The 24,877-nt window shown below is 35.4% G+C and overlaps 1 protein-coding gene across 1 annotated transcript; it reads right to left on the bottom strand.

Moving 5' to 3' along the window:
• Window positions 1–14,812: 14,812 nt before the first annotated feature.
• On the bottom strand, window positions 14,813–23,991 carry LOC103724200. The gene is made up of 4 exons (XM_039133893.1): window positions 23,813–23,991; window positions 23,522–23,618; window positions 20,102–20,282; window positions 14,813–18,339 (listed from the first exon to the last, which is right to left on the bottom strand). Exons 2-4 carry the CDS (start codon window positions 23,609–23,611, stop codon window positions 18,134–18,136), a joined length of 477 nt encoding a protein of 158 aa, XP_038989821.1. The 5' UTR covers window positions 23,612–23,618; window positions 23,813–23,991; the 3' UTR covers window positions 14,813–18,133.
• Between the last annotated feature and the right edge of the window lie 886 nt (window positions 23,992–24,877).

Genomic DNA, 24,877 nt, shown 5'->3' with positions numbered 1-24,877 from the left:
GAGAGCCATCGAGATTTTCAGACCAAGGCAATAAGGAAGGCACCCACAAGTGAATGTAGGATCAAGTTAGACAGAACGAGTAGTCACGGATGGCTCGATTGATATGAGGTTGATAATTGAACCCAAGGTAGGATTTAGCCATCGTGATTTGCAAATTGCTGTTGGAAAAAATGTTAGTGGAGTAATGCTGATACAAGTCTCTACTAATCCTCTAATCGTAACAGATGGAAGGTAGCAATGCTATCACCCTACAATACATCTACCTCCATCACAAGGTTTGTGGAGCAACCACATCAATAGATACACCATTATCTCTCCGGCTATCATGCAAGTTAGATTCACACTGCTAGGGAGCAACACTGTGTTGATATATATTGGATAGGGTTTGTTGGACCTAGAAATCAGATTTAGTCTACCAAGAATCCTCATATTGACTACATATGAAATGAGTTCTCATACTATGCAAATGTTAGTTGAAGGACTAAGATGAGAATTCTGGTTTAGTCCTAAAGCGAGAGTACAAATAAAGTAATTGATAATAATGATTGGCCTTTAGAAACTATATTCATTTGTCGTAGATGTATTATTTTCTGTCAAACAGCCAATATAATGATCTAATATGAAAGCCAAGGTTTACAAGATAAGGGAGCTTATAGATTCCTAGATATATTGATTTGTTCCTATTCATGTTGTAGTTCCTTAGCCTTCTCATCAGATTTGTCCATTCTGGAAAAAAGTTTTGGAAGCTGGGAAATATAGTCATAGAGCCAAGCCCATGCTTTGTCCCAAGTTTTAAACTTCTCCTTGCCATTCCTCTCTTGCTCAGCTTGAGTCACCTCCAGAGCCTTCAACTTATGATGAGCTTCAATCAGCTAGATTTCTAGAGAAGTAATCAGGCGCTCGATCAACTGAATCTCGTCCTAGAGATTATCATAGGTGTTTGTAATTGGTTTTACCTCATCTCCGAGAATAGCTACTTGGAACTCAAGCTCCTCTTGTCATGAAGTCTCTCATTTAACATCCTCAGATAGCAAAGCTAGCGACTGGCGGGTTCGGGCTAAGCAAGAAAACTTGTCCCTTAGATTGGTCAAATTTGCTGCTTAGAACATGACTAAGAACTTTGCAGCCGCATTGTATCCTAAATATATATATTCGCATTAGATTTACTCTATCCTGAACCTCCATTTCAGCTATGCTGTACGGAAAGTTTTAGTAATTTAATATATTTCAACCTTTTTGCTTACAAGTGTGCTTCAGATGATAAGAATAACGCAATTCTTACGGTTTTGTTCCCGTAAACGATTGCACCCATAAAGATTTTTAATTAAAGGTACAGTAAGAATTCCGCACTTGTGCGCCCAGAGTTTAGTCCGCTCCTTTTTAGGAGACTAATTCCATTCAATCGTCCTTTCATTTTTTTTATATTAATCTTTCAAAATGCACCGTAAAACTCTCCTTTGTATTGCGCCCTTGAAGTATGCGCCCTTGAAGTATGCTTATCCCTTATTGCTTACAAGTATTTTTGAAATAATTTTCTATAGAAAGTCTTCATTATGCAACTCTGAATGGAAGAAAAAAGAAAAATCAATTGACACCTTCAAAGAAAAAGCTTTAAGAGATGTTCTTGGATGGTGACGGGTGATGGAATCTCCAATGTTGCTTTTTAGAAAGATTAACCAACAAAATCTCATCAGAGAGATTTCCAATGCATCAAAAGCCGTCCAAATTAGAAGAATGTGAACAAATTACTGAAAAATATACTGATTAAGAAAAAATGGATGTATCTAACAGTTGCAAATTTTTCAGTTTAGCTACCAAGACTGACTTCAGGTGTATACTTTGGTTTGAAAAATATAATCTACTCCTAGGAGAATCAACAAGCTTGGGTCAGATCATCCCCCTTCTCTTGGACCGGAAAAGATGGGGTTACTTTACCCGGTTAAACTACTGAAGATGTAAATTGAAAAGACGGGGCTGATTGGCCCGAAGATTGGAATGTTTCAGGGTAGTATTGAATAGTTTCCACTCCATCAGGATTAGATGGTTTTCAGTCCAAGATCATGTAGTTAACTGTTCTGTGTGTACTCTGTAAAATGGATATGATGAGATTGCTAAGGAAAATCAATTTTAAGACAAGGGCCAGCCATGAGTTATCAACAGGTGACAAAACTAGGAGAAAACATGAAAATTGCATAATAGAATTAAAAATCTAGTTGCTAGAGGAAGAATTAGGGACCGAGTTTATAACCTATAAGAGGACACCCATTAATAAGTAGATGTAGGAAGAAAAGTGTGGTTGAGGAGAAAAAAATGAATGCATCTCTTGTCCTCAGTGACATCAAAAGATCTGGATACCATGTACCATAACAGGAAAATCACTTAGGAAGCTGACCAATTTGTACTGCTACACAAAGTAGAAACCAAAACTAGCATGTTGCATATGAAATTTTCATAATGATGGTAATCTACAAACAACAAATTAGTAGATTTTGCTGATTAATCTAGTCTCTTAATTGCCCTCGTGTAGGCCACACTTGTAGAAGGCTTTGCTCACCAGCTAGTCTTCTCCATCATGGACCTTGGTGATTGATTGGCCCCCCATGGTTCTACAATTGAGATTCAAAACCATAACAATGTAGTGACAGAAAAAATTCTTAAATAAAAGATGGATTTGCGCCCAGGCAAGAACCATGCAAACTATATATAATTGAAAAAAGAAATAGAAACATAAAAAACAATCCCAGTATCTATGGTTGGCTTATAATTATCATTTACACATTGAAATAAGCATTGCAAAGCAATGCTTCTCATTATGGGCATTGTGGATGTCCGATGCTCCATAATGTGGCATCATAATGCTCAGCTTTGGTCAGTCCAATAATTGCACGATAAAGACAGTTACATGATGTCACATGATCCCTCTATTCTCTCAACTTTCTCCTACTAACTGGCTAAAAAACTGTGCAACTACCAATCTGCTTAATAACATCTGTATAATAACATAAAATCAAAGTCTGCCAATTCAGCACGATAGTGCAAAATACTAAGGAATGAATTATAACATGATTCATATTGAATTGGTTGCATGAGGTTAGTTGTTTTCATTACAGTCATAAAGGAATGAGAAATTAAATTCATCATTTCATTGTTGGGAACACTGTAACAGAATTTAATGAATCGCCATTTTCAAGAACCAGCAGCCCAAAGAAATTATATACAAATGCACAAGACCAAAGGAATCACAGGAGTAGGGCTAGCATGATCGGACTTTAGATAGTGGAAGCCTGTTGGATGCAGGTGAGTAATATGCCAAAAGCAAAATAAGTAATATGTTGCCAAATATTACCTTCCAGACATAGGTGAGTAGGATCAAACTCTAAGCCCCAGTGTTGTAGCTGCTTGGGATGGTGCCACCAATAAGGCTCGGGTCTACTTCTAAATAAATTAGCCCTTGAATTTTAGCTAATATCTGCATCAAGAAAACAAGCACTCAAGTATTTGTTGTGCATATTGTTTAATTTGAATACTGAAAATCAAATAGCTAAAGTATTAGAAGGAAAGAAAGAGATAAACACAATCTCAAATTACTCCTCTTGATCACTTCCAAGAACAATGCCACAATTTGTGAGATGAATAAGATTCTTGCAAGGCAGTTTTAGTTTTGGTTCTGGCCAGTTTGTGGACTTCCCATGTTAGTAGTTTTAGTGGTTTTGGAAGTTTTGCTCCAAGTCCCAGATAAATTGAGAATATTTGTTCTTGAAAAATAGAAGAAAATAAAATTAGCAAAGCAATTAGATAAGAATTTTGTATTTAGTATCATATAGATTCCTCAATTGTAATTCCGCAATCTTAAGCTAAAGCTATTATTGCATAAGAGTGACTGTGAACATGTTATACTATATATAATATAAAATCTCCTTGAACTTCATATGTCAGAAAGTTCATGATATACCAATTATAAAGCCTTGTACTACCTAACACATGCAAATATTTTTCTTCATTTTTCTTGCAGAACTTACAACTACATCAAATCCTTAGAACTTCAAAGTGCCTACTTAATTATATGTATGCAGTTCAAGAATGCTATTTATTTTACATGAAACAAATATTGTATTCTTGAAACATCTCGGATCTAATTGTTCAAATTAGTCTTTATAATATGCTTCTAATACCTTGTCCCATCAAGGTCATATTCATTACCTATCTTATTTTTAACTCGGGAAAAAGAAAGAAAAATGAATGAAAATTATACTACATAGCCTCTGTACTTAAACAAAGCAATGAATCCAATATAGTTATATACACCAAAATCATAATTAAAAAAAGCATCCATAGCTAGTTTATCAACTCTGGTTAAAATTAGACAAAACCACAGAAATCAATAAATTTCAGCCAAAATTAATAAAAAAATAAAATAACAGTTAAAAGATTACTGCAAATTAGTAGGATGTTTAGGAACGTACATGCTACTCTCTACCAAAATTGGCATCACTTTATTTAAGTTTGGGCATGATCATACATATAGAAGCATAAGCCCAAATTTGGACTTTTGTGCATATTCATAGGTTGAGAAAAATATATGTAGCATCCCTAATAAGATGGAACACTAATTATGAATGTCAAATTAATTTTCCAAATATTTTATATTTAAAATATTTTTCAAATAAAAAACATTAAAAAAATATTTAAATATTATAAAATTATGAAAAATTAGTATCATGTATAGATAATTTAGAAGTATTTTTTTAAATTAGAAAACTGATTTTTAATTATATAAAAATTTTACTAATTTTTAAATAATTAATTAGATAATGATAATCTAAGATTAAAATGTATCTAGCATCTTTGGTAGATTCTATAATATTTTGAATAAAAAAATTAGATATTTTCTAATTAAATATCAATTTATTATATAAGATTTATTAAAAAATAACAAAGTCTAAAAATCATTAAAAATTTGTATTACATATGGATAATCCAAAGTGCTTTCTAGATTAATTTGGTGAGTTTTTAATCATAATGTAATTTCACTAATTTTCAAATAATTAATTAGCTAATTGGTAATTAGTATTAAAACATTTGATATGTCCGTAAACTTGGAGAGATGGATCTAGCAACGAAGAAGAAGCCAGGGTATGACATTGGTTGGGATCATAGAATCATGCTTTCAAACCGACACTACTGGAGGTGCAAGTGTGGTGCGACACAAATCAAGGTAGAGAGACAACCAAGATGAAGCAACATCTGGCTGGTGGTTACCTCGACATGTCTGCTTGTCAAAAATGCCTGCAGAAGATCGCTAGCTTATGAAGAAGCACTTAGCTGATTTCAAAGTAGCCATGTAATAAGGAGCTAAGAAGAGAGAAGAGGTGGAGTACAAGACATCGAAGGCTCCATCATACCATTCCAAGGAGTCAAAGGACTATGAGGAGTCGTAATGGATGACAAGGAGGCACAAATTCAAGCTACCATGCTGGTAAGCCTAAATAACCAGTGGCAGTTGAACGAGATTGCCAGGCATAGCGCTTGATTTGGCTCCTCATAGTATGAGTTAAGCTCTGGTTCTGAGGCTAATAGGGTAGATCCAAATTATAAGACTTTCTTAGTCAGGGAGGTCGTCGGCAAAGCCAGCAGTCATATAGCATCCATGCTAGGAGCCATTGGCAACAGGAAAAGGAAAAAAATCCTCCAGAGAGATTCTGTTGGGGGCCCAATTCATGATGTAGATCCAATGGCCTTTCCCAACAGAGATTCTATTAGCAAAGCGTTGATACCATTGCATCCTGATTCCACTTCAACCACATCCCTGCACATGCGTCAGACAAAACATATTATGGTCTACCATCGCCTCCATCGAGAGCGCCGATCAGGATGTAGATCCTCCAAGGCCGAATAATAGATATGGTGAGTTTCTGGACAACAAGAAGTTAGAGAAGTGGATAGCCTTCCACCAAGCAAGTGGAGTACCTATGGTTTGACTCTTTTATATGATGGTTGGACATGTTCCAACAGGCAGAGCATCATTAATTTTTTGTCATATTAAGAAACATAAATTTTTCACAAGTCAATAGATGCTTTGGATTAGATACATGATGCTCATTACATCTTTAGATTGATAGAGGAAGTTATAGACTAGGTAGGAGAGTAGAATATCGTGTAGGTGGTCATAGATAACTAGCCACAATATAGAGCTTCTGGGGAGATTCTAATGTAGCGGTGACCACATATTTTCTAGACCTCATATGTTGTGCACTACATTGATCTTATATTGATGGATATAAGGAAGATTCATAGAGTCAACCAGGTCGTCCAGATAGCCCAATCTATTACTAAATTCATATACATCCACACAAGGATATGGCTTTGAAAAGGAACTACACAGAGGGTGAGATACTGAGGCTAGCAGTCACCTGTTTTGCTACAAATTATATTGCACTTGATAGCATTCTAGAGAAGAAAGCTAGCCTATATCAAATGTTCGCCAGTGTCGAAAGAGTCACGTGGAGTCCTTGGTGACAAGCTAGTACTTTTAGTAGTGGACAAAAAAATTTTTGAAGGCTACCAAGCCCTTATACTAAGTGCTAAAGGCTGTGGATAGCAAGACCAAAATAGGCTTCCTCTACCATATGATGATAGTTGCCAAGGTCCAGATCCGACAGGCAGACCCCAAGCATGCGCTGGAGTACATTCATATCATTGGGCAAAGTGGGATTATTAGATGCATGGGGATCTACATCTACTAGGTAATGTTCATTCACATACTTGTTAATTATATGACTGTATCAATGTTATACTAAACCAATTGCAAAATGCATTGAGAACCTACTATCTGAACTCAAAGTTCTAGCACAACATCCTGGGAATAGATATGGACAAGGAACTTCCATCCACCCTATGCAATGTCATCCATAAGATGGAGCCTGATTAGGAAGTTGCTTCCTAGTGTATAGAAGAGATTAGTTAAGTGGAGTGGTATATGGGAATTTTAAGTCAACTCGTGTAAATCGTTGAACATATCAATTTGGCACTATATTCTACATGTCTTCTCCATAGAGAAAAATATTTAGGGAGGACTCCTACAACTTCAGCGATAAGAAGATATAGTAAGCAAAGACCGCATGAGTCCAAGTCAAGATCTACCGAACCGACCCGAACCGACGGTTCAGGCCTCCCAACAAACCACTCCGAACCTGTCCGAACCGAGCGGTTCACACCAGTTCGAATAGATTCAGGTCCCCTCCCCTATTTTAAGTGATGGGAAGGCCTAAGAAGGCTTCCCGAAGGCCATTTAAGTGAAGTGAAGCCTTCTCAGAATCTTCCTTTTTATTTTTCTCAAATTACCCCTCTCAATGATTCAAGGACTCGAAGCCTTCTCAGGCTCTTTCTTTTTATTTTTCTCATATCACCCCCCTCATTCACTCAAAATATCCTGATTTCAATGATTCAAAGAGAATCCAACCCAAAATAAGGTACCATACCTCTCTCCGATCTCAATTCCTCCTATTTTTTGAATTTATGATATTTAAACATATTTTTAAATTTAAAAATTGTTAAAAATATATAAATATTACAAAAAATATGAAAAACTAGTACTATGTATTAGATATGTCGAAAGTACTTCTAAAGTAGAAAACATATTTTTTCATTGTAACAAAATTTTACTTTTTTTAAATAATTAATAAACTGACATGCTTGATAAACCTACAGAAATGAATCCATCAAGTAAAAAGAAGGATCTAGAGAGTGACATTCGTTGGGATCATGGACAAATGCTCTCGAGTTGGCACTATTAGAGATGCAATTGGTGCAAGACAAAATTCAAGAAGGGATAACCAGGTTGAAGCAACACCTTACCGGTGGTTATTCCGACATATTTATCAGAAATATGCCCACAGAAGATCCGACAGCTGATGAAGAAGCACCTCACTGATTTCAAAGTAGTGAAGAAAAGAGTTGCCAAGAAGAATGTGAAGGTAGACCGTCGAGCGGTAGAGCTATCTTTCTATCACTTTAGAGTGTCGGAGGCATTCGCTCCAAATGGTGAAGCACAGATCCAGGCTATCACTCCAACAAGCCTGGAAGACCAGTGGTAATAGGATAAGGTGACCAGGCATAGAGCTCAATTTGGGCCATCACACAAATCGGGCTCTAATTCTGCAACTAGTAGGGCAGATCCAAAGTTCAAAAAAATCTTAGTTACGGAGGCCATCAATAGAGACGGTGGCTATGTTGCATCTATGCTGAGGATTTTTGGCAGCAAAAAAAAGTCCTCTAGAGAGATTCCATCAAGAGCCACTATCTACGATTTAGATTTACATGCCTTCCTAGAAAAAATTCGAAGTAGCAGAGGATTGACGCCATGCTAAAAAAGGATTAAAAAAAGATATATGGTGAGCAATTGAATCCTGATTCCACTTCAGCCACATTCCAGCGAATGTGAAAGACAACACGTACTATAGGTCTGCCATTTTCTCCATACAGGCTACCAATCTCGCTGTCGATTCTCCAGGACTGAAAGCCGTCTATGGTGAGTGTTGCCTAGCAATGCAGTCGAAGAGGGGGATGAATTGGATTTTTCAAAAACATTAGCTAACAATGCAGCATATTAAATGCTTAACAAATAAATATTGATTTCAACAAATAAACTTTAAGTAAATATGCAGAAAATTAAAGCAAGAAAACAAGGCAAAAAAGAGATTTATAGTGATTCGGTGCCAACCTTGCACCTACATCCACTCTTCAAGACTTTCTTCTTGAGAATTTCACTATAATCTAAACCCAGATTACAGCCTAGTTGTTTTCGGGTTCACAACCGAACCTAGTTGATTTTTTCAGATCAATCAACCAAAATCTACAACTTAATATTTTCCGGATTTACAATCAACCTAGTTGATTTTTCAGAAAATTAATTAAAATCTTCTCCTGAAGTTATCCTAGGCTCAACACAATTCAATTTCAAGTTTGGATGGACCTTTTCTCAACTTTCAATGAATATGGCTCCAAAACAATAAATACACAATAGTAAATAGAGCTAGACTCTGTTAGTTAACTTTGAATGCTCTTGAAGGCGCTTTACCAATTCTTTGATGTTGAAGATATGAACTTTCAACTCACAATAAAAGCTCTTAAATGATATTCTCTTTGAAGCTCTCTTTTTTACTCTTTCTTGCTCTAATGGATTTATCTTTGTGGTGCTTGAGTTTGTTGTTTCCTTTGGTGTTCCGAAACATGCATACTCTTTGAAGAAGGTTGAAATACTTTCCTAGCTGTTAAGTAATAGAGTCGTTGAGAGAGGAAGACAGTTGTTTAGACTTGCAGAAAAACTAACCATTACAGTTGTTAGGCATAGAGAAGTCGACTCACTATTTTCTAGGGTCGCCTCGAGATTTTCAGAACTTGCTTCTGCTTTTGCTGCGCTCTGTCTTTCGTCTATAGCACTTGTAAAGCCGGCTCTTTCAGTTCAGAGGTCGACTCGTCAGATGACTGAAGTTGACTTATTGCTTTCAGAAGTCGACTCTTCAACGGACTAAGTTTCACTGTCCTGTCTTTCAACTGTGGTTGTTCAAAGGTCGACTCGACTGTTTCTGGGGTGACCTAGTTTGACTGGAGTCGGCTCATAAATTTCATGTATCGACTCGCCAATGCGATGATTTTCTCAGCTTTCTGTCTTTTCTCTACGACCATTCAAGGGTCATCTTGTATCTTTCTTGGGTCGACTCTTGTTCGACCTAAGTTGGCTCGAGTATTTCATGAGTCGACTCATTGATTTAATAATTTATTGACTTTTTGTCTATCTTCTAAGACTGTTCTAGAATCGACTCGCAATCTGTTGGAGTCGATTTGTGAAAGTTCATCAGCCATCAACAATGTGCCAAGATCAACTCGTTACAAGCTTGGGGTCGACTATTCGGGTAGCCCAAAATAAAAATTTTGTCTTATGTTTTGAGCTTCCAAGGAATGTTTTCATAGCTTTTGGAGTTCGCTTCTTGATGTGGAGTTTTAGATGAATGATCTTCATTTGACAGTGGCTGAAGACTTTCTTCTTATTTTCTAAAATTAATTAATTAAACTCAAAGCAATAGATTAGTCAACTTTTGACTCAACTATTTTGCATCATCAAAATCAACCATTTCGGATCGACTGTGAGCTTCTTGACAACAATAAGGAGCTAGAAAAGTGGATTGCCACATAGCAGAATAAGTAGCCCACATATGGACTGACGATGATGATGGTTGGACCAATCCTGCCAGGCAGAGCATTATCAACTTCTTGATATAATGTGATACGAAGATTTTCTTCCAGAAGTTAGTTGATGTTTCTGATCAAGTGTACGATACCATGTACATCCTCAGATTGATGGAGATGATAAATCGATATGAGAGGAGAATGTCGTACAAGTCATCATTAATAATAGGCCACAATATAAGGTCATCAGAGAGATTTTGACGGAGCAGTGACTACATATTTTCTGGATCTTGTGCTATATATTGTATCGATCTTATCTTGCACATTGCGAAGATTCGTAGGATGCAGCAGACTGAAGACAGACCAAATCATCACCAGATATATTTATAACCACACATGAGTCCTTTCACTATGATACAATTTGTTACTAACTACATTACACTTAATAGCATCCCTAAGAGAAAGCAGGCCTACATCAGCCATTTGTCAGCATCGAGTGGCAGGAGAGCAAATTTACAAGGGCCGACACCGAGGGGAGCATTGTGCAGGACCTGGCGATGAGGTAGACATTCTGCAATGCACCTAAAAGATAGCGAAGACTATCAAGCCATTGTTGAAAGTACTTTGAATCATGGACTGCGAGAGATAACCCAGATGGGCTTCCTGTAACATATAATGAAAAGGACAGAATCATATCAGGGAGGCCAATCCAAAGCATGCTCAAGACTATATCGACATCATTAAACGGCGGTGGGACTACCAAATGGATAGTAACTTGCATCTAACAAGTAAGAAAGAACATTGAAAATTAGACTGCTCCTATACCTGTATAATTTTACTAAAACAATTATGAACTCTAACTGCAACTTACTACCTAAACCTGAGGTATCAGTACACCGTACTTGAATCGATATAGACGACGAACTTCTGCTTACTCTATGTAATGTGATCTACAACATGGAGCCTGATTCAGAAATCACAACTCTATATCTAAAAGAGGTAAGTTAACTTAAATGGCATGCGTAAATTAACTCGTGTCTTCAATAATAAGCATATTATAACATGATTTTTTCACAAACAAAAATACTTAGGAATGACACTAACAGCTTTGGAGTCATGGTAGCTATCAACAATAAGAAAAGTATGAATCCAAATATATTATATATCAATGATAACTATTTTCTAACATTAGTTATTAATATGATACTATCTTATATATAATTTTTTTTAATCATTTTGTAGCTGAATGGTGAATTCATTTTGGTTTGTCCGCAAAAAATATTAAGTGACTAGCTATCTGGATCTTCTCACAAATGGTTGCTTCGAGTGGCTGTGGGCGCAGCTAGTCCACCTTAGCCCTTATCCACAGCAAACAAAAAAACCGTTTAACATAGAAACGCCTCAACGACCTTGTATATATTCACTACAATTTGAGATTGAGGCTGAAGTGCATTCAGAAGAAAGTGGAGCTGAAGTACACGGATCCCATCCACAACACTTGTGTTGATGATGAGAATGATCCTATGATCGGATGGCTTATGGGCCAACAGCAGAAGTCAAAACTTGATAAGTCAGGATTGCCTTGATAATCGGCCAATTTTGTAGCTAGCGAGTCTAGCGTGGATGCAACGCAATAGGCAGATCACAACATTCTACGCATACTTTCAATTGCTCAGCCACAACCACAAGGTTCACTTGGGAGCTGATCATCACATGACTCTTTATCTGAGACATCCTTCAGAGATATGATAGAAAGTTGCTTAGATGATGCCATCACGCTAACTAGTCGACTCAATTAAGAGGATGATATCCATCCTCCTAGCATAGCCAGGTAGAGAGGTTCATGAAGAAAAAGCAGGCAGCTGCTCAGCGTAGCAAAAAAAAATGAAAAGACAATTGAGCCCCGATGGAGGGCATGGAGGAGTTAGTTCACTCAGATTTAGAGACCAAGAAAAGCAATGATGACAGCTCTGCTGATCATAGATCTGGTGGACAAGGAGTGGAGGACATGAGACCATCGTGTATGAGACAGGCGCAACACAGTCTTCAATTCACTAGTGAGACCCAGTTTATGCATATATCACATAGGATAGAAACTACGGTACACTAGCTAGTAGAGCCTGCAAAGATATATTGCATATAGGAGACGGAGTCCTTGAGATCGTTCAAGAGGACGCGATGTAGCTATGATGACCTCACATATGGAGTAGGATCCATAGATGTATCAGATTCCGAGTCGTATGTTGGATATTATCGGAATTCAAAAGTTGGAGACAACGAAATCCATAGTTAAGCAAAATAAAAATAATATTTATATGCAATTCATTGAAGACAAGAAAATGACAAAAATTGAAATTTTACATCACAGTAGTAAATAAGCGTAATTACCATTTAATATGAGTCAGTGATGATGTTGGAACATCCTCATATGAGTAGGTATCGTAAGGGGTCTTCTCTTTTGCTCCAATCTCTTGAGCAAATATATTCACTTGCATTTGATATGAGCTCTTCCAATCAAAAAAATTACTGATCATTAAAGGATTAATAAATGTTGAAAAATGTAAGATAGGGAACATGAACGCACCATAGAATTCATGCTTCGAGAATGTAGAGTCAAGCAGTTCTACTCCAAAAAATAACGCTGCAAAAATTAACAACCTCAAAACATGTAAGTAGCATATAGAACAAACAGAATATAAAGAATCTATGTAGGCAGACAAACTAATTCAGAAAACAATCATATATTATTCGGCATACTCGTCGACAACTGAACAAAATCTGATGCAGGTCCAGGGTGTGATTCTTACAAGTTACAACAAAATTGTGGTCAAGTGTTGTCAGAATATACATAAACAAGTAACGCTGGTTTGACATGATAGAGTTATAAAAAATTTAAGAAAAAGGCACGAAGTGGTGTTACACATTTGTAAATCCTAGACTTGCCGCAGCATAGTGGCTTGGCCAATTTGGAATATCTGCTCATGTAAATAAAGTTACAAATCATGAATTTTTTCAAGGTGGGGCGGGAAGGGAATATCTAGGTATACATTCCAATTGAGTGGACTGACTGTGATCTAACCATAACATACTTGATTGGCCTAGGCAATATTGTTTAACAAGTTTAGGTATAGTCCCTTACTACCAAGCATAAGAGGCTGTATGTGCACATCATACTACCATCAACCTAGCTTATAGTAGAAATGATATTGCTCTATTCAAAAACAAGTTACACCAGAAAAGTTTTGACATATTTCTCAAATTGAGAGCAAAGAATACAACAGAGTAAAAGGGTTAAAAAAATCTGGGACCATGTCAATAAAAGCCAATGTTGATTAGTGTTGCTGATATAAACTCGGAGGGGGGAAAAAGAGCCAAAAACCAATAAATTAGTATTAATTAGATTTGAAAGCAAACCCAGTATGTATGCTAGTACTCATCTAATACAACAAAATTCAAGTTCTCAAGAAGTACATGTTAGCATTTTCAGTATAAAAACTAGATGAACTAAGGTTTGAAGTAACAACACTGATGCCTGTGTAGCACAGTAAAAGTGAGGTGCACAACATGTGCCCCTATGGCTCCATACCAGGGGGCACAACAATACTGGCACCTTATGGTAGGCTACAATGCAGCCAGTTTGGACTGGTACTTAAAATCCTTGGCATGAACAGTCAACCTTTTTACTGTTTGAAGGCAGATAATAAAATGAGACAATCTGGATAATTAGCTCACAGAAAACAAGGCTTTGGCTAACCCAATTTCCTTTATAAAAGTGCAAAGTGCTATAAAAAGACTGATACATAGAAGATCATTTAACCACTGCAGCATCTATCCTCATAACAGTACAGAGTATATTAAATGTCAGAACAATTTTAACAATTTAAATTCAGACTCTAATTTACATCAATAAATGTCTAATCAAAGCATAATTCAGGTGGAATCCACAATATGGATACAAGTTCTACTTTAATATCTGGTCATAGGAAACGCTTTTTTATTTTATGCCGCACACAGTATGCAGCTTTCTAGCTTGCATGTGCAAATTTCAGACATCACATAAATAGAGAGAAAATAAATATACAAAAACATGCATCATTTTTTACACATTAATTAGATATAACTTTGTAATAAGCATGAACTTCTATTGGGTTCATAAATATCTGAATCTTACACAGTTTATCTGCATAAACATTTAGTGAGAATGTACTTCCTGGAATAGGTATTCTGCATAACTAACAACATGGATTCATGGGAATGAATTATTTGAGTATTATCAACACCATGACCTTACTAGAAGTAATTATGAAAAATATTAGGTGGACTACATGGGATAGCTGATGTGGCATACCATTCTCATCAGTATGACAATAGCTGGGCATATACAAGACATTATTCTTCGAAACCCAGCTAATGTCATGCTGATGAACAAAAGTGATGGCTTGTGAAATGTCCCATGAACTTGTCAAATTAGCAGAATCCATAAATGACACTCTATAAGTAAAAAAAGTAAGATTAATATGAAATATGCCACAGTAAGGCATACCATACCTCCAAAATGCCAGGGTTAATATTAAGAACTGAAAGCATCTCAGTTTGATGGTCAAGGCCCCACAATTTTCCTATGATGAACAAAATAAATCGATCAGTATTTTGCCCCAAAGGCAATTTCCTGCAAGTTCAGCTAGCAGAAGAAAAGTGGTGAAACATTAGTTATAGAAATTTGGAAATGTGTCCGCTTAGAATGCCAATTTGAATTAACAATCAAGGAAAAACGAAGACATGTTTTTTCAAGAATGAGAAGAAAATTAACAAATTTGCAGCCTAAAAATAACTTTTGTGTTCTAGAGACAAGTGTTCCATGCATGAAAATTTCTAGTGAGTGCAAAACACAAAGGAAAAGAGAAGCCAAAGAAGGGGGAGCCCAAAGAGAACATCAGCAAAGCACAAATAAAGAGTAAAGTACCATACCTGACCTACAATATCGTACTCATCTTATCATCTTTAATGCATTTACAAGCAAAATGATGCATGCTAATATCAGAGGCAAGGACCCGTGCATCAATCTATAGCAAACACCATACCATACATCCTGAAGCATTTATCACGTTCCCAAGTAATAACATTGGGACTGGGGTGCATCCCACCATGGCTTCTCCACTAGTCCATATTGGTTCATATTAACTTCTATAAATCACTCTGATATCCACGATAGGTTTCCTATATGAAGCAATATGAATCTATACCCTGATCTACAAATTGAAAATGATCATAAAGCAAACTTGCCATTGTCTCCAAGTTAAAAACTAATGTTACTCTAGGATTTCTCTGAAGTGATTGGGAACTCTAACTGTCATAAATTTCTATACTGCCCGTTAGTTTAGCCATCGGACGACATTAGATGTTAATTTTCATAGCCTTTCTTTCTCTCACCGGGTCACCTAGTAGCCTTTCCATATGACCTGGCCTCCATCTCTTGGGATAAAAGCCGCATGTCCTACGAGATCCAAAAATTTCTCTCCTTTTCTCACACAAAATCCACCTGCTATCTTAAACTCACTCTACAACCTGTTGAAGATCCTACCAAGCCCCTCCCTAGGATAAACACACAAAAGACACCCACCCACCCCAAAGAATCTCCCCTCCATCTTGTATCTTTTTCACACTGATAACTTGAGATCGCTGATCTCAAGGTAGATATCTATTTATTATAAAGCACTATCTTGCAAGCTAGTGAACAAGAGAGATGATGGGGATCTTGGATATTGACAGAAATAGAATCCCATGCACAAGAGAAAGAGAGACTTTAGATCTTGCTGAAGATATTGGAATCCAATCTCGCAAGATGAGGCAAGCTTATATGGAAAGACTACCAAGTGACCTGGTGAGAAAAGAAAGGATGTAAAAATTAACATCTAAATGTGATACAATAGCTAAACCCTTAGGTGGCATAGATAACAACTCTATAAAGCTGGAGTGTTCCAATTTCTGAAATATCCAATCAAATCAAGTGCTTCCAACTTTATATTCAAAGTTATAAAATGGAAATTGAAGAAGCCTTTCCATGAAAGCATTACTAGTTTGATTATCCAGAGTCCTTTATAATGGCATGGAGATTATTGCAGAGCATGGTACGCCGTACCAGCCAGTACCAATGCATACTGTACCGGTACAGAACTAGTACATAGTACGGGGGACGTAAACAAGTATCGATATGAGAAACCGATTCCCGTATCAGGCATACCAACACTATATCAAGATGTTACGGTAGGGAACGAGAAACTTTGTTGTAAAGAATGTTTAGACGTGAAATTCATGGGCGATCATCAATCAAAATCAAAAAAAATTCTATGTCCCTACCATCGCATCATCAGGGTTTTCACACAAGGTTATTGGATACTTATTCTATACATAGTACATCATCCTTTATATCTGATCGGAAACTTGTATCCTGCATTCCATGTACACACAAAACTCAAAGATTCTTTTCAACCCTGAGAATAGTGAGGATTAAAATAACATTGTACTGTAGCAATGGAACCTATCGTAATGATATGTTACTACAAAACAAAGATGCACAAAATTTTGTACCATTTTGTACCTTCCATTCTAGATGTATTAATGTATAACAGTCTATACATATTCATATCAAAATTATATGATTTGGAAGTTAGGACCAAAAGAATATGTGGCAATACAAGCTCATAACCTGCTTTTCAGTTTAAACTCATGCCCATCTTGGATAGTTCTGATTCCACTCAGATTATCTGAAAAAATTCACCTTTTTCAAGATCTGAAGGCTCAATCTGTAGATTGGAAAAGTAAAGACAAAAAAATATCGTTTTTTACATCAATTGTATGTTATTACTTAAAGTAACTAATGGTATGTAGGCTGCTTAGTTCTTACAATGTTGTCGTTAAATGAAATTGTATGGTACTAAAATTATACGTACAACACCTAATAGACTCTATCATGAATTTTAAGCTTATTTTTGCCAATTAATTTGTAAATGTAGTTATAAGTTTTAGGTTGTAATGACAAATTACTTAAAATTAAGCATTCCCCATGATAGGCAATTATAATAGATATCTAGAATGATTTATGATCCTAGATTTCTAAAAAGTGATTAAAATATCTATATTTGTTTCATATGTCTATACACTAATATAAAACAATTAAAAGATATCTTCATATTCCAGTTACAAGTCCTTTTGCCAATTTGCATATCTTTAAAATGCTAGTGCATGCCAAGTGCCATATGGCCAATTATCCCCTAAATCACATGGATGTGATACAAATACTTTAACTTTATAGCAAGCAAATGCCCACTAGATAAGCACAATAATTCCCCGAGTTGGAATGTCTTCCCTCCATAACAACATAATGAAGGTGATGTTGCAATATCCTTTGTTGTAAGGACTAAATGGTCCTTCAAACTAGTAGGAATGGACTAGCATCTGGCACACTAGAGTGCCAGTGCAGGCGAAGCACTAGCATGGCTCTATATTGGCAAATCTCACACAAAGCCTTGCTATGCTGATGGTGATAGTCCATATATGTTGCAATGCTCTAGTGGAGTACATAGGCTACAAGATGTGGTACCACTAGTGGAACAACTAATTCATGACACTCTCACAAAACTGAAAATAGGAGTGTAGAACTATACATCATGGTGTTAATGGGCCAAAATAGAGTTAAATGTCATAATCTATCTAGGATTTTAGAGCTAAATTCAAGTTGAATTATGGTCAATCCAAAACAAACACAATGCTTTAAGTAGTTGACCCCACACAATCCAAGTCCCGGATAAGTCCATAAAATCTAGAAACCAATACGACATAAATTCTGGTACTTAACTGGATGCTCAATCTGATCCGAAACCAAGAAAAGGACAACCTTGCCCCTTTTTCTTATGTCTACCATTGACCATTTCAATATCCTTCAATCTCTTCACCTCTTTTTTGCATAGCATGGTATTAAACTCAATAGGAGCTTCAAGAAGAGGGAGGCACTTAAGAAATCGAAGAAAAGAGCTAGAAGAATTGGAAGATGGGAGAAGGGGACCTCTTTGGAGTTGGGATTATTGTCAGCCTCCATGTTACCATTCTCATGGATATCTCTATTGTATAAACTTGTACAGCTGCTATCTTGGGGATCTGCAAGCAAAAAGTAGTTAACGTGTTAAGGTGATTTGGTGGAGGGAAGGTGAAAGACTAGAGGTAGCAAGTGGTGATAATATTGAGGATGGTAGTGGTAGTATTAAGGTCAGGGGGAAGTTGGTGTTAAGAATTAGAGGGTTGGATGTGGGCAAACAAGTAGAGACTGCATAATTGTGGCGCATGACAAGGCTGGGTGAAAGGGAATGAGCGGAAGAGAGAAGCAAAAAAGGGTAGCTTAGAGCTATATGAAATGCCGTTTTTACCAAATAAAAAAGGGGGGGGGGGGTAGCTTACAAGGCCAATGGTTGTTCGTGTATTTGCCCAAGGGACAGGTTGAAGGAAGAGAACAGAATAGAGCTAAGGGTAACCAAGATAGATCCACATTACAGTTAGGTGGTCGGGGGATTATTCCCTAAGAAATCTGAAAATTCTTACTTAAAGTTCACTTCATGAAGTCCCATTGTTGGCCCCCCTAGAGAATTTCTCCCTTAAATGTGGACCCCCCACCTCATGCTCAATCAATTTGCCACTCTCAATGATGGGTGTTATTTGTTGAACAGATGAGTTTAAATTCCCAAGAGGACCCTTCTTAAGTTCTACTAAGTAATGCTACTAGTCTCTAGCTTAACTTTTCAACTCTTTTGGCAGCCCAATTCCTCTAAATTCTAATTTCCATGTTTTGGTGAAGTTCTAACTAGAAAATAAAATAAGATATAAGATATTATTTTTCTATAATACAACAATACTAGCAAAAATCAAAAGCATATAAAGTTAGATATGACCTTAGGCGCTAAACCAAATTCTAATCCCTACAACACATAAAGTTTTCCTCCCTCAAGAAATTGTAACATCTCCTTCCCTAGACAAATTCTCAAAATTCTATACATAAAATTTTTATAGTGTTTCCACACAACATAATATCTTTTCTCTTTGTTCAAGTTCACTCGTTCACTAAGTGTCGGTTGCATCTCCTGTATATCCTTCTTTAACCTTTTCGAAATATTTCTTAAAATTTCAAGTTTTTAGTATGTGGATGCCAGGATATGGGTATTATTTGTTGTCATTCGGACATTAGAAAATTGGGATCTTATATTTTATTTATTTCGTAATCTTTTAGGTCATATTACTAAAAGTGTAAAATTCATTCAAGTTGCTTATATGTCACTTATTATAAACTAAATATCCTCTTTATATTTTGCTCCCCACCCCTACTGAAAAAAAAGAAGAACAAACTTCCTTGCTCTAGTCTTGAGGAATATGTAGTCAGCCAAAAATACTGAAATTTTAACTTTCAATGTAAAAATTCTGTTGGTCACAACAAATTTTCTTTTGAACATATCAGAAACTATAAAAAATGCTTGCACATACTTATATTACAAGCAAAAGAAATAGAGTATGATTGTTAACTTTTGTCATGCAATAAAAAGATTTTAGACCATCACAATTTACTAAAATTTCAAAATGCAATGAATCAAATTTGATCAATTTGAGGCTTAACATAATAGAACATCCAACTAGATGGAAGTTTATCCACTAACTATCTATCTAGGATCAAATTGGGTTCACATACAACTCACATTATTAAATTGACCCAGATTGAATCAATGTGACCTAAATTGCATCTTCATTGAGTCAAAATCAAGTCACATGCATGTTTACTAAAAATTAACAACTATATAAAAGCAGAGCTAGCAAAAATATTTATTTCGAGATTCTTAACATGTACCAAAAGCGAAGTAAATTTTGTTGCCGATCTTACCTTTAGGGTGAAGGTGAGTAGGGATCGGACTTTGGGCCTTAAGGTTGCAGCTGTTTTTTATGGTGCCTGCAATAAGATCTGGAGGTCTACCTCTAAATAATTTTGCCCTTGAAATTTCAGCATCCATAAAAAGAACACAAGCTTTTAGGTGCTCATTATGCATAATGTTTTCATTTGAATCCTGAAAAACAGATAACTAGAATATCAATTAAAAGGAAAGAAAGAGCTAGATATGTTTGACCTTTAACAAGTCCTCTTCATCAATTCGATGTGTAAAGCCACAAATGTGTTCCTAAGAATTAGATTATTGCTGACTGGTAAAGGTATGCCATGAAAATATGATATAGAAGTTGACATAAAAAACACAGAACAGATATTAGAAAACCTTTCATCAGATTTCATTATCAAAGCATAACAAATAATGTAATGCAGGCAAAAATATAAAAGAATAAAGTAAGATGTTGAGTAACTTAGTCTCCTTTAATGACTTCTTCAGGAAGTTTTCCAAAGTGGCATGCTAAAGGCACGAAGGAAAGAACATCCTTGGAATAGTTTATCAATGAAGCTTGCCCACACTAGGATGGTTTGGACACAGAATAAGGAGGAATAAAAGTATCTTGCCCACTTATTCCCCCTTTTTTCGACAATGTAATCATTTGAGCACTTGGAAATAGACAACTTTTTGGAAAAGAAAAATGGATATTAAACGAAAATGGTACACCATAAATGGTTTACTTTTTCTCAGTTTACTTTTTCTCCTCCTAACCCATTTACCCAACGTAACCTACGCATAACTTACTCCAACAAGAAGGTGGAATAATTTAACTTCCCTTTTCCCCTCCAACTTACTCTACTTAACCCAACTACTCTTGATTTATTATTCTGCTTCTAAGTGCAACCTAAGGTTTTAAACTCAGTTTCAGTTTCAGCACTGATTCCTTAGGTAGAGTTTTTGTTTCAGAAATTCGGCAATTTGACTCTGACTTTTGAAGTTTCAATTGAAAAAGTCAAAGGAATCAAAAAAACATAATGAATCAAAACATAAAAAATCTAGAAGCTATAGCCTACCATCTAATAGTTTTTTTACCATTCTAAGATCACAATTTATATGATTTGGCTACTTTTAAGCTGAATATATTGAAGCTAAATGGATTAAATATATTACATCAATGTACTAATCTATTCTGTAACATAACAAATATCAGTCAATCAAGCAAACATAACAAGTATATAATACCATAAAGTTAATTCAATATATCTATATTCAAGACGAGTTACCATTAAGAGGCAGATCACACAAAAAAAAGTGGCCATCGTTCATCACAACATGAATAGGAGTAACAATAGGAAGAACAGATTACATCTAATCCACCATCAAATTGAACCTCACCCATCATTACTATAGCATTAGAGCCATAAGGAATGGCTTAATTGTATTGTATTTACAAATTCTAGAAAACATTAAATATGCTTAATTGTTAAACTATCCAAAATAAATAAAACAACAGCTTATTCTGTTTCAGCTGAAACCACCCGAAACTGGCTAAAACCGACCGAAACCAAAAAATTCAATTAGGTCAGATCGGTATCAGCCAAGATGGATTGGTCTCAGCAGAAACTTTAAACCTTGGCCATAACAAAATACATTAATATCCTATCAGTATCCATATCCATTTAGAACAAACATGGATACACATTTTGGTATTAGACTGACACCCCCATAGCTGTAACTGATATCCACCGAAATAAAAGTGGAAATGGAAGTTGAAATAGTAATTTTTGATCTGTATTCAACCTGTTTTTATCCTATACTGCATAGTGTGTATGTTTCAATTGTTTGTTTTACCTAAAACATGCAAAACATAGCTAAGCTAAAGGAAATTACCGGTCTTTGTGAATCCAGTTTGACATAGCCAGTAATTGCATATCATTTATTTATCAACGCATGCATTTCTGAAGTTCCAACCCTAAGAATGTAAAAGTCCAGTTCTTATTGCATTATTAGTTTGTCAAGGACACCAGCAGTAATCACCATCTATCACTACGTGCATCTCACAAATTGTTTTCTTCTAAAACTTCATACAAGTGTATCTACATTTGCATGAACATAATAAAGAATTTTTTTACTCCTCTAGTATATGTTTCCTTTTTAGATAACTTTATTGGAAACTATTGCAAGCATAATGGCCCTTGCATCAAAAATCCTTCTATATACAAAAAACAACTAGGTTAGAACTCAAATAAAGTGACAAATGACCTATCTTCACTCCAAAATAATCCACATTGTGACTCAGGTAAAGCATCTATCGCCTTACCTATTACCAAGGTTTAACTATGACACACTATGACAAGTTTTTGACATAAATATATAACTAAAGGAGAAAGAAAAGAATTACTAGTACTCAGTATATGGTCAAATGACCAAGGCTTTAGTAACAAACTTTTTTCTTTTCCTAATAAAAATTAAGGGGGTTACGCCTTGCCTAGCCCCCTGGATATAGATGGGATTTGAATCCAGGTAACTAGGCACCACAACCCAATGACTTACGAACTAGACGAGTTGGCAGTTATATAAATGTAACAAAACCCTAAACATCTATATAGTTCATAGTCCATGAATGCAAGGAAGTGTGCTTATATATGCAAGATAAAACTCTGTTATTATACTTCCGCAAAAGTGTATGACACCATTTGTCCATGAAGACGTTAGTGAAAGGCTATTTTCAAGGGCTAAATTAAAATGGTTTCCATTGTTCAATAATGTGTCAATAGTGGTCCAAGTATAAATGGTTTCTACAAATGCTTTAGGGTTAAAATATGCTTAAAGGCGTCAAAACAGCAAACTGAGTCATGATTATGTAATATGACCTTAAACATGTATGTTAAGGAGAATCCAGTCAAGGGATTCTATAAACTCAACCATTGAACAATTTAAGACTTGGATGACTAAAAATTCAGATCAGGTGATTCTTGTACAATCTGATCCATATTAATCAATAGATCATAGTATTTCGGTTCATCCAATCTGACTAAACCTGCATCTTGAAAACATTTGGCAAGTCTTAGACCACAAAACGAACTAAGTCATGCACCTTCAAACAATCAATGCATGAACTGATCTTAAATTATCATTTTGTACCTGAGAAATGATCTTTTTTCTTCAGAAATCAAATCTAATAATACCTATCAAGATCTTCCATGTATAAGATTTGTGAAAAAAAACTTGACAAACCAGTATAGATACTTCATAAATCTACATTAGCTTTTCCTTCACTGCTTGTGCTACTTGCAGCAAACATCCATTTTACTATTTTGATGGGTAAATACTACTATTTTATCACAAACTTTCCAAAATCCAACCAAATCTTCAAGAAAACATTGGTATAAAGCTTGATCCTTATAGATACAAAGATTTTATACTTGGTAACGATTCGCCACCTTTTGTCTCCAAATTTGGGATGGTAAAGCGCCACAGCCAGAACTCCGGATGCTGAATTTTTCAATTTCCATATATATTCTGGAAAAATATACAGTTAAATCAGCCAATCCATATAACATTTGTTACAGTTGATGGAAGATCTGGTTATAACAAGTGCGAATAAGAGTAAAATTTTCTTTTTTCCGAGAAAAAAGAGAGGAAAAAGAGACCATCCACATCAAACGAAATCCAGACCTGCCTCTTTGGGGGAACTGGACCGATTTAGTCCTCACCTTCCACTCGTTCTTCTCCTCCTCCCAGTTATTTTTCTGGATCTAAGGAACAATAATGGGATCACGTTGCCCCTCGCTGGAGATTTCGATCCTTCAAAGAACCCTAGCCTGCCTTCTTTGTGTCGATCAACAGCGGCAATTGAACAATTTATCGTTCTGTGTGTTTCCACAGGCGGAAATCAGTGGGTCGCCTGTGAGGGGAAACGTGGAATGCACCTGGACATCAAACCGTCTCATCCATATGGGCACACCGAAATCCTAACATCTGTTTTAAGTATTTTGCCATATGGATGGATGTGACCTCATTAAACAAGTTATACTGTACTTTTGATTTACTATTTATATTTTTATAGTAGCCAATTTTTGTAACACTATAAGAAATGATACATTTAGAGGGCGTATGGTATGATATAATTATTCCAAAATCAATACATATGGTTGCACAGTAGTGATCCTAAGTGATTCTAAATCACCCACATTTCTTAAATCACTGTCCAACTCAATAATGGGATACTCTATTTTGAGATTTGCTATTCAAGATCACTCTTAGGCTGAAATATGAAAACAAAAAATATCCCTCAGTCCAACGAAAAAATTGGTATATCAATATACCATTAATATATTATATCAAAATTATATATATTATATTATATTATATTTATGATATATTATATTATAATAGATTATTAATCATATTATTGTCATATTTTATTCAATGATAATTTTAAACTACAGTAAAAATATATTATTGTACTTTATATTTATATACTGAAGTTAGTTAATATATTACTACTATTTGCTTTATTTTTTAATAAAAAATAAATATTAGTATTAAAAATAGAATATTATAATTATAAATAAAAATACTAATTATATAATAAGAATTAATATTTTATTAAAAATTAATAATTTATAGAACTAATAAATATATTTTATGGAATATATTAATAAATATAGTAATATTTTATATAATAAATTTTATATGATTAATAAATATATTTTATTAATATATGTCCTTCTAACACATTTATAGTTAACAATTATAAAACACACCGACAATCATCA

The sequence above is a fragment of the Phoenix dactylifera genome, chromosome 14, assembly GCF_009389715.1.
Source record: "Phoenix dactylifera cultivar Barhee BC4 chromosome 14, palm_55x_up_171113_PBpolish2nd_filt_p, whole genome shotgun sequence".
Taxonomy (NCBI): Eukaryota; Viridiplantae; Streptophyta; class Magnoliopsida; order Arecales; family Arecaceae; genus Phoenix; species Phoenix dactylifera.
Note: the sequence above shows the minus strand (reverse complement) of the source record. Positions and strands in the feature narration are given on the sequence as shown.

What these genes read in the sequence shown, in the direction of transcription:
- LOC103724200 (XM_039133893.1), bottom strand. Translation starts at nt 23,611, where the DNA reads ATGGAAATTGAAAAATTCAGCATCCGGAGTTCTGGCTGTGGCGCTTTA. An exon ending in AGGTGGCGAATCGTTACCAA is followed by an intron (nt 20,283 to 23,521) that starts GTATAAAATCTT and finishes TCTGTTTTTCAG; the next exon opens with GATTCAAATGAAAACATTAT. An exon ending in TACTCACCTTCACCCTAAAG is followed by an intron (nt 18,340 to 20,101) that starts GTAAGATCGGCA and finishes TTTTGCTTGCAG; the next exon opens with ATCCCCAAGATAGCAGCTGT.